Consider the following 18,203-nt stretch of genomic DNA (forward strand, 5'->3'; position numbering starts at 1 on the left):
GTATATTATATGTAATATATAATAACATATATATACGAGTTAACTGCTAAGTGCATGGAATTATTGTTTCTGGTGATTTAATTAAGACACAATAAACCAGTTTTGTTCAGCACCCGGTATTTCTAATGTAGGCATGTGTTTTATCTCCTAGAGAGCAAAGGGAAAAAGAAGAAATTGAGAAATATCGAATGGAACGTCCCAAAATCCAGCAACAATTTTCAGATCTCAAGGTAAGCAGGTAGGCTGAATGCATATTCTCAGGTCCTCACCTAAGCAGCAGAAGACACAGTGCTCTAGTGCAGTGCTGTGGAGCCCTTACTAACTTTCTCTTATTAGTTCAGAGGGGTCATTGCTTAGAAGAGCTTTGTGTTTCATTGTATGTAGTCATCTGTTTCATATGTTAGAAAAATAAGACAGTGGGGCTGGAGAGATGGCTCAGCGGTTAAGAGCCACTGGCTGTTCTTGCAGAAGACATGGGTTCAGATTCCAGCACCCACATGGCAGCTAACAGCTGTCCGTAATTCCAGTTCTGGGGGATCTGACAGTCTATTCTGTCCTCCTTGGGCATTGCATGATACAGGTGCACTTATCTACAGGCATACACATAAAATAAAATTAAAAATTAAAAAAAGAAAAATAAGACAACCCTTTTCTTCCTCTACTGTAAAAAGCGGGACAAATAAACTTATTTTCCTTAGTAAGTTTAATTCCATTTAGGCATAGTTTTTCTTTTTTTTTTTTTGGTCTTTTTGAAATGGTCTCCCTGTAGCCCCACCTGGCCTGGAAGTCACTGTGTAGACCAGGCTGGCCTCGAACTCACAGAGCTCTGCCTCCTCTGCCTCTCAAATGCTGGGATTAAAGGTATGTGCCACTGTGCCCAGCAGGCATAGAATTTTCGAAACTGCCTGTTGGACTTTGACGTAATTTATATTTTAGTAAAATAATGCAGATCCAGTGAACAGATCTAAAGTGAAAACCATTATTTGTACCAGTCCTTTCTTAAGGCATGATGGACAGAAGACTAGGTTAGGCAAACGTGAATTCCTACAGATGATTTACATTTGGGGTCTGCATGTTTCCAGAGGAAGTTGGCAGAGGTCACAGAAGAAGAATGGCTGAGCATCCCAGAGGTTGGTGATGCCAGAAACAAACGTCAGCGGAATCCACGATATGAGAAGCTAACCCCTGTTCCCGACAGCTTCTTTGCCAAACATTTACAGACTGGAGAGAACCACACTTCTGTGGATCCCCGACAGACTGTGAGCATCTGAACAGAGGGAAATGGATTTAGTCTGGACAAGGATGTACCAGGAAGGGTGGCTGTTGAGGCTGTGCTGTGGCAGAGTCATGCCTGTTAAGTCATAGGGGTGGAGTAGGGTGTTCAGAGGTGAGGATCTTTAGAATGACAGTGCAAACCAGTGATCTAATAATTCACACACACACACCCCTCCAGCAATTTGGAGGTCTGAACACACCCTATCCAGGTGGTCTGAACACTCCGTACCCAGGAGGCATGACACCAGGATTGATGACACCTGGCACAGGGGAGTTGGACATGAGGAAGATTGGCCAAGCAAGGAACACCCTGATGGACATGAGGCTCAGCCAGGTGAGAGTTTGTCATGCATATTTTCTCACAGATGGTACTGAAAAAAAAAACAAAACAACTAAGTGCTAGGGATGTAGCTCAATGGTAGATAACTTGCCTAGCATGTTGCAAGGTCCTGAGTTTGATCTCTAGCACAAAAAGACGAAACACAGAGCAAACTAAAAATAGAAATATGAAAAGTTTGTGTTTTGTCATTAAAAGATAGTCTGTCCAATCATAGAAAATGGTTAGGATTCTGTCTGCAGCTGAGTACTTGTGTCTCCCTATAGGGCAATGCAGGCACAGTACACTCAGCACCACAAATAAAGGGCCAGCCCTGTGTGAGGCCATGGTAGTGGATGAGTGCACTTGTAGTAACCACATGTGCTATTGATGAAGCTTAATATCCTTTGTCTATAAAGGTGAATTTTTTTCTTGTACCCTGTGTACTGTCATATACTTCCACTTTAGAGATGAGGTACAGTGAATTTGAGAACCCTTTCTGGCATGTTCTAGTTCAAAGCCTGCCTGGGCTGCAGGGAAACTATGAAAAAGAGTACCTACAAATTTGTTTATAATGAACTTAAATGTTTATACAATAAAAAAAACTGTAAGCCTGGTGTAGTGGTGCATGCCTTTAATCCCAGCACTCAGGAGGCAGAGACAGGCAGATCTCTGTGAGTTCAAGGCCAGCCTGATGTACATAGTGAGTTCCAGGACAGCTGGGGCTACAGGGAGACCCTGACTCAAAAAGACCAAAAAAAAAAAACCACCCAAAACTGTAATGTTAAATGACCCAGAAAAATGGGGAAAGTATGCATATAAAAACTAGGTGGCAAAGCCGGGCGTGGTGGCGCACGCCTTTAATGTCTGTGAGTTCGAGGCCAGCTTGGTCTCCATTAGTGAATCCAGGCTAGCTGTGGCTACGGGAAGACCTTGTCTCAAAAAGACCAAAAAGAAAACAAAACAAAAAAAATGTGTGTGAGTGTATTGCCTACATGCATGTAAGTGCACCTGGGTTGTGCAGTGCCCAAGGAGGTCAGAAGAGGGCATTGGATTCCTCTATGACTGGAGTTAGAGGTGATTGTTAGCCCCGTGTGGGTGCTGGGAACTGAACCTGGGTCCTCTGCAAGAGCAGATAGTGCTCTTAATCGACAAACCATCTTTCCAGCCCCATTGTTTTGCATTTTTTGAAACAAGGTCTCATGCAGCCCAGGTTAGTTTTGAACTCACTATGTAGCTGAGGTTGGCCTTGAACTCCTGATTGTCCTACCTCTTGAGTGTTTGGATTATGGGTTTCTATAACCATGTAAGTGTACCCGTGTTGTGCAATGCACTTGGTCAGAAGAGGGCATCGGATCCTCTGGAACTGGAGATCCAGATGGTTGTTAGCTGCCACGTGGGTGCTGGGAATCTAACCCTGGTCCTCTGCAAGAACAGTCAGTGCTCTTAACTGCTGAGCCGTCTCTCTAGCGTCTGTCTTTTTAAAAATATTTTATTATTTTTATTTTGTGTATGAGTGTATTGCCTGCAAATAGGTAGGTGTACCCCATGTTGTGCAGTACCCTCAGAAGTCAGAAGAGGGCATCGGATCCCCTGGAACTGGAGTTAAGGATGGTTCGTAGCCTTCATGTGGGTGCTGGGAATCGAACCCGGGTCCTCTGTAAGAGCAGTCAGTGCTCCTAACTGCTGAGCCATCTCTCCAGCCCCGTCCTTTTACATTTCTAACCACATGCCTAACAAGACCAGAAGAGGGCATTGGATCCCCTGGAGCTGGAGTTACAGGTAGTTGTGAGCCTCCCACACAACATAGTACTAGAAACCCAACTTAGGTCCCTCTGGAAGAGCAGCAAGTGCTTTTAACTGTTGAGCCATCTCTTCAGCCCAACATTTTTTTCCTTGAAAATAGCCGAACCGTCCTTTACTCCAGTTCCAGGGGAATCAAAGCCCTCTTCTGACCTCCATGGCATTGCACGACATGGGTGCACTCACATACATGCAGGCAATACACTCATAGACATAAAAATAATAAAATATTAAAAAAAAAAAAGTAAAAGAAAAAAAAGACAATAGCCATTCTGTGTGTGTGTGTGTGTAAAAAAAGCCCAGAGGTCAACATTGGGTATCTTCCTCTATTGCTCTCTACCTTATTTCTTGTTTGTTTTATCTTTTATTTTGAGACAGGAACTAACCATATAGCCCTGGCTGGCTTAGTATAGACCAGGTTGGCTTCAAACATGTAGTGATTACCCTACCTTTGCCTCCCAAATGCTAGAATTGCAGTTATGAGCAACCATGCCTGGCTTTTGGGTGGGGGCAAGAGGGATACACAAGGTCTCATGTAACCTAGCCTGGCCTTAAACTTGTTATGTAGCCAAGGATGACCTTGAACTTCTTGTCCTCCTGCTGCCACCTGCCAAGTGCTGGTTTACAGGCATCCACCACCATGCCCGGTTGCTAGGAAAGTAATTCTCCTTCTCCCTTCTCTATTTTCTCTGCTTGTGCTTCTTAGCCCATTTTTCCTTAAGAGTATTGGCCAGTGTGGTGATGCATCTGTAATTCCAGAACTCAGGAGGATGAGGCAAGAGGGTCGCCTGCAGTTTCTGTCTTCCTTTCTCTTCAGTTTTGTTCTTTTTTGTCACCCTGTGGACCTCCCTAGGGAATAGTCCCTCCCTCCCTCCCTCCCTCCCTTTCTCTTGGTGAGTCTACCATAACTAGGCCAGTCTTGTCTCCACCCTTTTATTGAGATAGTCTCTCCCTGAAGGTGGAACTAGCCAATTCTTCTAGCCTAGCTGGCCTGCAAGCCCCCAAAGATCTTCCTGTCTTTTTCCGCCTCTCTAGCACTGGGATTACAGGCAGACTCAGCTTTTATGTGAGTACTTTTGTTGTTTTCATTCATTCATTCATTTATTTATTTATTTATTTTGGTCTTTTTGAGATAGGGTCTTCCTGTAGTCTCAGGTGGCCTGGAACTCACTATGTAGACCAAGCTGGCCTCAAACTCACAGAGATCCCTCTGCCTACTAAGTGCTGGGATTAAAAGCGTGCACCACCACGCGCAGCCTGGTTTCATGTAGTCCAGGCTAAACTAATGCAGGATGATGTTAGACTTCTTATCCTCCTGCCTCCATCTCCCCAGTATTGATATACAGCGATGTGCTACCACACTCAGTTTATTAAAGGTGCTGGAGAATCAAACGCAAGTTCTTGTTCATGGTATGCCTACTAACTGAGCTGCGTCCATCTCTGGCACCTTACGGACTCACTTTGTAGTGCAGGGTAGTCTTGAACTCATGGCATTCTTCTTTTCTCAGCCTTGTAAGTGCTGAAATAAGCATGAGCCACCTCGTCCTGCTTGTCCTTTTTTTGTGGTGCTGGAGATTGAATCCAGGGGGCTGACTATACGTGTTGGGCAAACATTCTACCACAGGCTAATCCCTAGCTCTACCCATTTTAAACGTCGTTTTGTTTTTTGTTTTTTATTTTTTAAATTATTTTATTTTATTTTATTTTATTTATTTTATTGTTTTTTGTCTTTTTGAGACAGGGTCTCCCTGTAGCCCCAGCTCTCCTGGAACTCACTATGTAGACCAGGCTGGCCTCGAACTCACAAAGATCTGCCTGCCTCTGCCTCCCAAGTGCTGGGATTAAAGGCATGCACCACCACGCCTGGCCCTATTTTATTTTTTTTATGTGTATGTGTGTGTTGCCTGCACGTAGGTAAGTGTACCCATGTCCTGCAATGCCCATGGAAGACAGAAGAGGCTGTCGGATCCCCTGGGACTAGAGTTACAGTTGTTAGCTGCCATGTGGGTGCTGGGATTCAAACCCAGGTCTTCTGCAAGAACAGTTGGTGTTCTTAACCACTGAGCCATCTCTCCAGCCCTTTTTGTTTTTAATTGTTCGTTTCTTGAGACTGTGTCCTGACTGGCCTGGAACTTGCTATGTAGAACAGGCTAGCCTCAATCCCACAGAGATCCACCTGCCTCTGCCTCCTGAGTTTTGGGATTAAAGTTGTGTGCTACCACACCTGGCACCTGGTCTCCCTTGATCTCCATCTCTCTCTCTCTTTTTTTTTTTTGGTCTTTTTGAGATAGGGTCTCCCTGTAGCCCCAGCTGTCCTGGAACTCACTATGTAGACCAGGCTGGCCTTGAACTCACATGCTATATAGATCAAGTTGGCCTCAATCTCAGAGAGATCCGCCTATCTCTGCCTCCCAAGTGCTGGGATTAAAGGCGTGCGCCACCATGCCCGGCCTCTCTTTTTTTTTTTTTTTTTTTTTAACTCCTTTCCATGTAGAAGATGTTGGTTTATAATCACAAACTGTTGTCTGAATTACATTAAGGTTGTTTTCTTCCCGACTGTATATTCTTGGTCAGGTTTTGGGGAAGAGCCTTCAAGACCCCTGGGAGTACTTTGTTTTGAACATCGCTGGTCACTCATGGCTAGCTAATTCTAAGCCTTGCCTGTCTCACAGGTATCTGACTCGGTGAGTGGGCAGACTGTTGTGGACCCCAAAGGCTATCTGACAGATCTAAACTCTATGATCCCAACCCACGGAGGGGACATCAAGTGAGTGCTTTACAGAATTGCTGGGTTGGGATGGGAACTCTAGTTCTCTAGAACGTTTTTGGATTTTATTTGGAAATACACAGTCAAAATATAGCACAACTATTATAAGGAATATAGTAGAACTATCTGTATCTATTTACTGTGTGTGTTAAATGTTATATAATTAATACTCAAACTCAGTGCCTATGTTGTGCTAGAAAGCAGCTTGTTAATTGTCCATGTTTCCTGTCCGGACATTCACGACTCTGTTTATTCAGTGCTCTACAAAGCTCTTTTGGCTCTTGTGTCCCCAGTATGTCTTAACAGTTCATGCTTTGAGTATGAAGCAGATGCTTTTCCCTGGCTCTTGGTACCATCCCTGGTAGAGTAGCCTGATGTTTTATGTCTTTTCATTCTTATAGTGACATCAAAAAGGCACGGCTACTCCTCAAGTCTGTTCGAGAGACTAACCCTCATCACCCACCAGCTTGGATTGCATCAGCTCGCCTGGAAGAAGTCACTGGGAAGCTGCAAGTGGCTCGGAACCTTATTATGAAAGGGACAGAGATGTGCCCCAAGGTAACAACTAGCTGCATGATTGCTGATTCCCAACAAGCTCTCTGTGTCCCTGTCAAGCATGGTACCTATAGTAGTAAATTGGAGCTAGAGTAAGGTTGTGAATAGAGAAAAGGAGTTTCTTGCTCATTTTCACATGTAGAAGAGACTGACCCACCATCTGTGTAATAGCACGGTAAGCTTCACTGAGAGAGAGAGAGACTAGGCAGTTTACCACACCACATAATATAAGAAACCTACAGGTTATTGCTAGCTTTTAGAATATTTCAGTGGCTTGGGAGATGGGATGATTAGACAGTATTAAAAAGTACTATAAGGGTCTGGAGAGATGGCTCAGCAGTTAAGAGCACTGGTTACTCTTGCAGAGGACCTGGGTTTGGCTCCCAGTACCCACATAGTGGCTAATAATTGTCTCTATCTCCACTTCCAGGGGATATGATGCCCTGTTTGCCCTCTGTTGGCATTGCATAACATATGTGCACTTAATATGCACTTAACATACATGTAAGCAAAACATTCATACATGTAAAATAAAATTTTCTAAAAGGTACTGTGAAACCTCCTGAGGTCTGTGCTTTACTGTGCATGTCAGCTATTCCTGATAGTAAAAGAAGCTAGAATTCCCAAGACAGGTACAAACCAGAACTTCCCAGGTAGACATAGGGTCTTTGCTTTGCCCTTGGACTAAGCCTATGGTAAATTCTTTTTGTGAAGGGTTATATGTGTCCTTTGTGCAGATATGGTAGCCACATTTCTGATCTGTAAGATTACCAGGTGACCTCTGATACAGATGTTTGTGGCCAAGCTAATGACTCAATGAATCTGGGGGCTCCTGAGGTACCTGCTTCTCCATTATGGCTTCTTGACTGCACATGTTCTTACTGTGCTTTTCTTTTTCCCCAGAGTGAAGATGTCTGGCTAGAAGCAGCCAGGTTACAGCCTGGGGATACAGCCAAGGCTGTGGTGGCACAGGCTGTTCGCCATCTCCCACAGTCTGTTAGGATTTACATTAGAGCTGCAGAGCTAGAAACAGACATTCGAGCAAAAAAGCGGGTTCTTCGGAAAGGTGAGCCTCCCTGGGAGGTACCTTTCAGACTTCTTCGAAAGAAGTATTTTTCTTTCTGATGTCTGCTCTCTTGGAGACTAGCTTTGTTTTTCCTTGGCTCAGGCTTTTTGTGAGAATAATTAAGAAGCTGGTGACATTCTCCAGGCCTTTTCTTAGGTTGGGTGCCTCTCCCCTTGGACTCCCTGTGAGGGAGGGATTCTGGTAGGGAAGTTCCCATCCTGGTTGAAGGCCACATTTTTGCCTTTTCTGTAGTGTATGAGCTGGACTGTCACTGTCATCCAAGTTTTCCTCATTAACAGTATAGCTTGGGTTCCAAACCTGCTTCTGGAGGCTAGGTTAGATATCCGGAGGAAGGGGTGTATTCAGCCAGGCCCTTTGACATGATCTGAGGGGTGTCTACAGGGTAGCATGCCCCGGTCCCCCTTAGTGTAAGTCTAAGCTGACTGGTGATCACATCTGAGTGCACGATGATTGAATTCCTTCCTGTACTGATTAGATTGTACCTCATAATCCCTGTCAGGTGATGTATGCTGTCCACCCTTTGTCAGCTTAAGTACAGTTTTTGTTTTGTTTTGTTTTGTTTTGTTTTGTTTTGTTTTCTTTCTTTTCTTTTCTTTTCTTTTCTTTTCTTTTCTTTTGTTTTGTTTTGTTTTGTTTTGTTTTGTTTTGTTTTGTTTTCTTTTGAGACAGAGTTTGTCAGTAGCCCCAGCTGGCCTGGAACTTACTGTGTAGATCAGGCTGGTCTCAATCTCACTGAGAGATCTACCTGCCTTTGCCTTCCAAGTGCTGGGATTGAAGGCATACACTACCATGCTCAGCTTAAGGTACAGTTTTTGTGGGCACTTTGTGTAATGCTCATTACTGTGGAACTTGTAAATGTAGTGTTTTTGTTTCCTGAACTAGATCTTTTAATAAATTCTGATTTTGAACTTGACTTCAGAGCAGCTGCTGGTAAAAGGGGTGTTGTGTGGAAAACCTGTGCAGGTGAGTTAGCCTGGTCTAACTCAGGTCTGTTGGTGAAGTCAAAGAATTTTCAGTGAGAGCTTTCCACATCTTTTTCAGAGTATGTTTGAGTAGAGATAGAGTATGTTACCTCGGGCTCATAGACTGATAGGGCTGTGGGATCAAGGGCTCCTGCGTTGGACATAAATTCTGCCTATTTGCTGCCTGTGCCTGTTATCAGTCAGGTGGAATCTGCTGTGTGGCTGTTCTCTGGTTCTCCTGAGTAAGTGATGTTGTGTGTTTGATTCTTTCTCTGCCAGATCTGATTTTCCTCACATAGGCGTACTCATTGAATGCTCAGAGCCAGTCCCTTAATGTACCCAGGACCTGAAAGTTAACACCTGTCTTGGATGTAAAATAGAAATCAGGACCTTGGCTTTTCTTAGCCAAAAAAAAGAGTTCCATGATGAAAGGTGCACTGAGCTCTGGCTAATGGACATTATTTATTTAGGGAAGCTTTGCTGAATTCCCCTGCCATGATTTGATGCATGGTTATGAATATCATTGTGGCCACTCCATTTACTACCTTGTTGTCTGAGGTTCATTTCCAGTTGGCTTGGATTTGTGAAGGTGAGAGTTTTCGTGGAAGTGGGTTGCCTGGGACTGCAGAGTAGGGAGATTACTGAGGGATTGCCTTTGCGCAGAGTTCTTCAGGCCTCATGGCGGAGGCCTCCTGCTCTGCTCTCAGACAGAGACTTACTAATATGAAGAGACTGGCCTTTGCTGATGCTTCCTAATTCCAGTCCTGACCTGCCCTTCCTTTAGTTTCTGGAAACAGCATTCTTTTCTCTGGGTGCCTAGGACAGAGCCTGAAACTACTGCACTGAGGAGCTGGTGAGCACTTGGAAGTTAAGTATTGTTGGAAGACCCTGACTTTAAGGTGGAGGCAGCAGCTATTTGCCCCAGTACCTTGGGTCTCCTGCCAGTTGTTGGAGGACTGACAGGGCAGACGTCTGGAAGCTCTTTGTCACATACAGCAGGACTGACATCTTCATCCTTGTTTGAGAACAGGAATTTTAGGTGTGATCTGAAACCAGAGGAAGCTGAATAAACTAGGCATGTTCTTGCCCTGTGAGCTCTTCAGTATCTTCATCTGTGGAAGAGAGAAGGGCTCTCAGGACCAGGGGAGGTAGTGTGTCTGTGACCTGCTGGTTAGGTGGTACCTCCAGTGAGTAGAGCATTCTGGAGATCCTAGGCCATGAAGGGCTGTTTGCTGTCAGCTTTGCTGAAGATAACTGGGTTGTGTGCATGTAGTACTGTGTCACTCTGCTAATTAACATAGGTGTTTGAAAGTGGAGTTATTTTATACTGGAACCAAATGCTCTGGCCTTTAAAATACAGCAGCTTCCAGTGGCCACCTATAACATGTCTGGGAGAACAGGCACAGCACAGCCCTCAGTGTACCAGGTGTCCTCACTTTAGAGTCAAGTGGCCATAGGAGAGTCTGTCCACTGCTGTATGATCTTGTCTTCCTCATAGTTATATTAGTGCATAGTATTTCTATGCCTGTTCCTGGTTTTCTTTGTGGGGTGTGGGGTTCTTGTGTGTTGCTGGACTGTAGGACTTCCTGTATTGAGGCTTGGATTCAGCACCTGGGGGTCCTGTCTTCTTTGTGTGGAGTTGGTGACTCCATAGGTGTAGTCCCACCGGGATGACCTCTGCTCCAGAAATTGAATTATGAAGTGCACAGAGTAACAGGAAGAACTGGTTAGTATGGAGACACCCCCAACACTACTACCACCGCTACCACTAACCATTATTACTACTACCACCACCACACACAGACACACACAGAGCAAGTGATAAATGTGTCCCATGGTGAAGTAGGACACATTATCTTCTCTTTCTGCTATGCAGATACCTGGTAACCTTTTTAGGGACTAGATCTCTGGTTGGTGGTTTTGCTTCTTTTTTTTTTTTTTTGTTTTTTAACAGTCACATAAATTAACCCATTTATTGTGGGCCGGGGATGTCCCAAACAGCAATGCTTCTGCTGGTCTTTCAGTTCCTTCAGTCTGATGGCAGAGGTGGTGCTGTAGGGTCCAGGCTCCACCAGCCACTCTTTTCATTCAGGAATCACAGTGCCAGATGCCAACAGCCTGTCTCTTCATCTTGGTCTTGCCACAGAAGGAGCAATTATATTTGGTGTGCTGGTTGATTTCAGTCGTCTTCACTGTTTTCTGGAGGGAAGCTCCATAGCGGGTCCTGTATTTACCCAGGAGCCCAACCTTCTTGGTGCATTTAGCCATGTTGCCTTGACCTAGGCCCGAGCCTGGAGAGAGCAGGTTTGCTTCCTTTGACTATAGTTGCAGTAACTAACTTCCCATCCTTCCCTCCTTCCCTCCCTCCCCTCCTCTTTTAAGACAGGCCTCATTATATAACCCAAGCTGGCCTCAAACTCAGTCTTTTTGTCTTTGCCCCCTGATTGCTGGGATTACAGGTATGTGCTATCATGCCTAGGCCTTCCATTAACTTCATACTTGCACAAATAGAAGCACTAAACCAAGACTCAAGATCCTCTAGCCTGTAAGCATAGCTTTCCCAGTGTGCAGTGGCAACTTGATCTTGCCCTAGGAGTTAAGGTTGGTCTCCCAACTTAATTGACACATTCTGCCTTGGGACTAGGCCTCTTTTTGAGAGAGAGAGAGAGAGAGACAGAGAGAGAGACAGAGAGAGAGAGACAGAGAGAGAATGAGAATGAATATATGTATGTGCAGGAGCCTGCTGAAGCCAGAAGAGAGCATCAGATCCCTTGGAACTGGAGTTATAGATGGTTGTGAGCCTCCATGTGTGTACTGGAAACTGAACCTGGGTCCTCTGCAAGAGCAGCAATTGCGCCTAATCAGTGAGCTACCTCTCCAACCCCAGGACTAGGCCTCTTGATGACAGGGTTCATAAAGGTAGAAATGGGACATGAGGCCTAAGGGAACTGCTCAGACAGTACTACACATGGCAATGCATCCTTTAAGGTTGAGGTCTTGTGTAGCTAAAATTCCTTTAGGGAGGTGCAAACAACATCTGGCCCCCTCCTCCTTTGGTCCCTACAACAAACTGAGGTTCGATTTTGCCAGACTGCTTGGGAAACCAATGAGTTTATTGAGCTTGCTCACAGAACAGTGGGTGAGGGTTTAGTTACAGGACTGTGAGTGCTTCCCTCTTAAGGCTGCACTGGAAAGTGTCCATCTAGGCGTGGATCATGACTTCCCCACAGCCATACACAATGGCGAGAGAGCCTCCCTTGGATTTCCTCAGTTTGTATACACTTAACGCCTCCCCTTTGTGCAAGTAGGGGGACTGGTTAGTTGGTAGGTGTGGCTGATTCTCCTTGCCCCTCCTTTCTTGCTGAGAATAAGTCAACAAACTTAGCTGTGATGATCCTAAGCAAATGGGTGCAGCCAAGCTTGGGAAGAAGGCTTCTGTTCATGGTCTGCCTTTCAGAGGACAGTCCTATGCAAAACCTTGATTTGTAAGGTCTTTTTGTCAGCTAGTGCTCTTGGGTGCTTGGGAGGCATTGGATATTCTGCTAGGCCATTGTACTTACTAAAGAGGAACTAGAAGGCCTGTCCTGAATGAATCTGTATAGATCTACCTTCTGACCATCTCTCAGTTGATCTAGTGAACTGAAACCTAGGTGAAGGCTTTTTCCTTCTAAGTCCCTTGGTCTGATATGGCTCTCCCAGAGCCATAATGTGCCCCTAGGGCAGTAGACAGGTGATTAGCCCCCAGTTGTGGGAGGTGTATATCTGTAGCTCAGGCATCTTACCTATCTGCCTTTGCCTGACTCCATCTTTTCTGTGCCATTTCCAACCTGATAAGGCTGCTGTATCTGCCCCCTCTTGAGGTGTGGTCAGGTAATGTTCCCATGGAGAGGCAGGCTGTTTAGTATTCTTATCCAGTGCTGGTTCCCTGCTGGTATCATTTCCCTCAGCAGATGTTACAGAGCCTAGCTTTCTTCTATTGAGGCTGTGCTGGGACTCTCCTGTATGCCTTCCTGGAGATTGGCATGGTTCAAGTGGTATTGATTGGATCTGTTCTGTCAGAAGAGCCTAGACCTGCTGCTGAGCTAGCTGTCTTGTTACTTTAGGCTCCTCCATGTTGTGTGTTCTTAGCAAATGGGCAAGAGGGTATCCCTTGTAGCAATCAGGCCCTGGACTTGTACATCATCTTTTTTTTTTTCCCCTGGAGCTGAGGATCAAACCCAGGGCCTTGTACTTGTTAGGCAAGCACTCTACCACTGAGCTAAATCCCCCAACCCCCCCCTTTTTTTTAAAAAAATAATTTATTATTTTTACTTTATGTGTATGTGTGTATTGCCTGTGTGTAGGTAAGTGCACGCATGTTGTGCAATGCCCTCGGAGGACAGAAGAGGCTGTCAGATCCCTTGGAACTGGAGTTACAGACAGTTGTTAGCTGCCATGTAGTTGCTGGGATTCAAACCCGGGTTTTCTGCAAGAAGAGTTCTTAGCCGCTGAGCCATCTCTCCAGCCCATATATATCATCTTTCAGTAGGTACTGCAAGAAAAGAGAACAGCATCTAGGTTTCATCTTGGAAGCAAAGTACCATTGTGTTCCAGATCTGTGACCCTGCAAAATTTCCCTAAGAGTAGGTCCTTGGGGTTTGTAAGGAATGTCTCTCTGGTCTGCACATCTCAACTGCACGTTGACTCCTGCTTAATGGCTCTGGTTAGTATAGTGATGTCCACTCAAGGCCTGGTGTGTGTACAGTGGAGCAGTTGGTCTGGTGTGGCTATATGAGAAGGGAAGGGGCATTGCAGAGGCCACTGTCCTGTTGGGTAGGACAACAAAGGTAGGTTTAGAGCAACAAAGCTTTCTCAAAAGAAGGTTGTTGCTGTTACTGGTGAGTTGACTGAGGAGCTCAGGGAACTAAATGGCTTTGTCCAGTTCCCCGAACTGCTATACCTTGTGCCAATTTCATTTGAGAAGTTTTGTGGGTCTGTACATTCTACAACATTAATTTTCAGATCTGCTTTCTGCAAGATTGGCCTGTATGCTTTCAAGAAACCAGATTCTCTGGGGCCTGTTTTGGAAGCACTGTGGTATCTCAACACCTGAGTTATATTCTGTGTCAGCTCTAAGCAGTTACCATCAACCCCCACAGGGGACTGACTGGAGGCTTGCTTTTACCATGGCTGCTGGTACCTGAGGCCTCCCTGCATCCTCATACTACAGATCTGTGTGTCATCAGCTATGTTCTTAGCTTTTTTGGTTAACAGCGATTCTGTTGCTTAAAAAAAGTTTGGAAGCACCTTTGCTCATTGCATCCTTGGTCCTTCCTTGAGCATAATTCTTGTATGCAGTTTGGGTTTTGTTTTACTTTGTTGTTGTTGGTTTTACACTGTGTGTGTGTGTGTGTGTACACATGCCAAGGTGTACATGTGAAGATCAGAGGGCAACTTGGCAAGAATCCGTTTCCTGCTTCTATAATGTAGGTCCTGGGGATTGAACTCAGCCTTGATGACAGGAGCCTTTACCTATTGAGCATCTCATCAACCCTTTTGTGGATTTTTTGAGACAGGATCTCACTGTGTCCCTAGTTGATCTGGGACTCACTAGGTAGCTCAGGGTGGCCTTGGAGTTGAGGTGTCTCTGCCTCCTGAGTACTGAGATTACAGGAGTGCACTACTGCACTTGGCTTCATGGACACTATTTAAATTTTTATAGTGTCACATCTAAAAGAATAACTACATAACATTAGTGCCTTACTATTATTGGATGCCTGTAGTATTCATATTTTCTCAATTGTCATGTCAACACATGCATATGTGTGCACAGTCTATGCATTGTGGTTGAACATTCTAAACGTTGCTATTTGGCTGTTGTATTTTTAGAGGTTCTTGAAAGAGGTGGGTCATTTCTCTTGTAGGTTCATGCTCCGCACCTATGGGTCCTCTGTTTCCTGGGTTCTTTTGTAAATTAGAAGGTAGATCTGAAGGCTCTGTCAAAATCAGTTATTTTTTATTTTGTTTTTATTTTTATTTTATTTCGGCAAGAAAGCATGGATGGTAATGTGTCAGGAAGCAGAGGCACTCTCTGCTCCATTGTGAGTGAGATTCAGCAGTGACTGAGGGGCCTGTATGAAATTCTTTCTCTACAGCTTTCAGTTCCTGTCTTGAGCAGAGGTGATAGTCTGCATCCTTTGTCACTGGGGATATGTGGTGGTGGCATTACAATTCTGTTACTCCTGCTTTTCTTGCCAGAATTCTTCTAAAGAGAATGTTCTTATATCAGTATTTAGTTACTTTGCTTTTCAGTAGGTACTTGGTTCTTTCCGCTTGTTTGCTGCTTCCAGAATAGCCAGCTGCACTTCAGCATTCTTCAGTGGCAACTAATGAGATTTATTTACTTAAGATTTAGCTCTTTTTTATTTATTTGTTTTGCAATGTGAGGTATTGAATCCAGTGTCTCATGGGTACTAGTCAAGCCCTCTGCTACTGAGTTACATCTCATCCCCAATTTTTAACTTTTTTTTTTTTTTCTTTTTTGAGACAAGGTCTCTCTGTAGCCCCAGCTATCCTAGAACTCACTATATAGACCAGGCTGGCCTTGAACTCACAGAGATCCACCTGCCTCTGCCTCTCAAGTGCTGGGATTAAAGGCATGTGTCACCATGCCTGGCTAGTTTTAGATGTTTTTAAGGAAACCATGTAATTAGGAGATCTTATTGACACTGGCCATCTTTTCTTTTTAAATATGCTTTTAGTAAACTACATAGATTTATTTATTTATTTATTGGTCTTTTTTTTGAGATAGCGTTTCCCTGTAGCCCTAGCTGGCCTGGAACTCACTATGTAGACCAGACTGCCCTTGAACTCAGAGATCCGCATGCCTCTGCCTCCCAAGTGCTGGGATTAAAGGCATGTGCCACCATGCCTGGCTGTAAACCCTACAGGTCTTAGGTGTACAGTTTGTCTTTATGAACATAGTCCCAATGTGATCTGTATTACCTTAGAGTATAACACTACCCTCACCCTGGAAGACTGACTGTAGTTCCCTCCCAACAGCCTGTTTTCTAGTAGTTGATATTTTGACTTCTTTTAGCAAGACTAGCTCTTCTTGTTCTCAAACTTCAGTGGAGCCATCTAGTGTCCATTTCTTGACAGGTTCCTTTTGCTTAGCCATAGAGGTTCATTTATGTGATTGCCCATATCCCAAGTCTTGTTGATGCTACTCTAGTGACCTTTGCTTTCTGGTATACCTGGACCCTCCCTAGCTGGCTTTGTATCTGCTCCAGCCTAGAAGGACCCACAGAACAGGCAGATCTATAGCCTTTGACTGTCACTAAACAGCCCATCTCATCCTATAAATCTCTTGCTTTTATTTTCCTTTTTCTGTATTCTTGTTTGACCCAGCCCTTGAGCATGTTCCAAACTCCGTTCGCTTGTGGAAAGCAGCTGTTGAGCTTGAAGAGCCAGAAGATGCTAGAATTATGCTCAGCCGAGCTGTGGAGTGCTGTCCCACCAGTGTGGAGGTGAGTTTTCCAGACTCATGCCCAATACCTCATCAGAGAGGGCCTAAGCCAAGCCCATTGTCTGAGAGTGCCATACATGTGCTTACTCAAGCTATAGTTCTGGCATTAGAAGGCAGTATGAAATCTAAGGTGCTGTTCTATAGTAGCTGCAAGACAGGGTAACAGGGCTTCAGTCAGTCATGCTGCTGATGAAAATGCAGTGCAGTGGGCATGTGGAAAAGATGGTGGGTACACAGTGCAGGTGGTAGACATACAGTACAGGTGGTAGACGTGCAGAGCTGAGTCTTTTGCTCATCCCTGATAGCTATAGAAAACTGCATTCAGAACTGTACTATGCCAGGGCCATTCATTCTAATATAACTAGTTTATAAACCGAAGGGTAGCAGGGTGATAGAAAATATTTCTGTTTTCTTGCTAACCCAGGATGGGATCAGCTCTGCCTCAAAGTTGTCAGGATTTCTTCAATTTAAACATTCTAGTTCATAGCATTTTGTACAACAATTCATATTTATTTTTTTGTTTTTTTTGCCCAGGGTCTCCCTGTAGCCCCAGCTGTCCTGGAACTCACTATGTAGACCAGGCTGGCCTTGAACTCACAGAGATCCACCTGCCTCTGCCTCCTGAGTGCTGGGATTAAAGGCGTGCGCCACCATGCCCGGCTGTGCAACAATTTTTAATCTTGCTTTTCTGATATTAAGTATGTCTTTAATTATTGTTTTTTAAAATTTTTATTTTTATGTGTATGAGTGTTGTGCCCGCATATAGGTATGTGCACCCATGTCATGCAGTGTCCAAAGCAGACAGAAGAGGCTGTCAGATCTCCTGGAACTGGGTTATGGACAGTTTGTTAGCTGCCATGTGGGTACTGAGATTTGAACCCGGGTCTTCTGCAAGAACAGTCAGTGTTCTTAACTGCTGAGCCATCTCTCCAAACAATTCATCTTATTTTCATAAAAAATGGAGTATTAGGCAGAGGTGATAGCTCAGTTGGTAGTACTTGCTTTGCAAGCATGAGGAACCTAGTTTAAAAAAAAACAGGCATTGCCAGGCATGGTGGCACTCAGGAGGCAAAGGCAGGCGAAGCTCTGAGTTTGAGGCCAGCCTGGTCTACATACCGAGTTCCAGGCCATCTGGGGCTATAGAGAGACTAGATCCTGTCTCAAAAACAAAAACAAGAAACAACAACAACAAAAAAACAGGCATAATGATTTATGCTTGTAATCCCAGCACTGGGGAGACTAGAGACAGGAAGAGCCCTGGGGCTCAATGGCCAGCCAGCCTCGCCTACTTTGGAGAGCTCCAGGTAGGTGGAACCTAAGAAACAGCAGCCAAGGTTGACTTCCAGCCTCCGTGTGCATATATGCATACATGTGCATGTGTACACCCCCCCGAAATAAAAGAGTCCATGCACATTTTAAGGGTGGAATATTGCAGAATCAGTAGTGTTAAGGCATGAGAATTCAGAAGGCTGGGTACCATTCATCTGTCTGTGAGCCTATCCTATTCACCTTCTATCCTAGCTCCTACTATCAAGTCTGGGATGCTGCACATATTTAACTTGTGCTTAGAACCTCTGATCAAGAGTCTCATCAGGGGCTAGAGAGATGACTCAGCAGTTAAAAGCAGTGTCTGCTCTGTCAGAGATCTGAGTTCAGTTCCTAGCACCCACGTGGTAGCTAAAAGCTGTTCATAACTCCAGTTCCAGGGGATCTGACATCCTCTTCTGGCTTCTGCAGGCATTGCATGACATGAGTGCACTTAACACCATGCAAGCAGAACATCCATAAACATTTTCTTTTTTAAAATTTAAAAAAAAATTATTTATTTACAAACCACATACTTAGAAGAAGCTTTTCATTACAACAGCATTGACATATTCAATAACAATTTCCAGAGCTAAGATGCATCTCTTTCAAAATTGGCTATAAAT

General features: G+C 44.5%; 1 protein-coding gene across 1 annotated transcript in view; it reads left to right on the forward strand.

The window, feature by feature from the left end:
- Prpf6 (pre-mRNA processing factor 6) overlaps positions 1-18,203 on the forward strand; it is a 56,306-nt gene that overhangs the window by 5,171 nt on the left and 32,932 nt on the right. Inside the window, exons 4-10 of the mRNA XM_008843316.3 lie at positions 152-230; positions 1,083-1,259; positions 1,454-1,609; positions 6,067-6,161; positions 6,563-6,719; positions 7,620-7,782; positions 16,155-16,273. Of these exons, the coding sequence (XP_008841538.1) occupies positions 152-230; positions 1,083-1,259; positions 1,454-1,609; positions 6,067-6,161; positions 6,563-6,719; positions 7,620-7,782; positions 16,155-16,273 (946 nt within the window). The remainder of the gene's footprint in view (positions 1-151; positions 231-1,082; positions 1,260-1,453; positions 1,610-6,066; positions 6,162-6,562; positions 6,720-7,619; positions 7,783-16,154; positions 16,274-18,203) is intronic.

The sequence above is a fragment of the Nannospalax galili genome, unplaced genomic scaffold (genome assembly GCF_000622305.1).
Source record: "Nannospalax galili isolate Female #2095 unplaced genomic scaffold, S.galili_v1.0 scaffold160, whole genome shotgun sequence".
In the NCBI taxonomy this organism is placed as follows: domain Eukaryota; kingdom Metazoa; phylum Chordata; class Mammalia; order Rodentia; family Spalacidae; genus Nannospalax; species Nannospalax galili.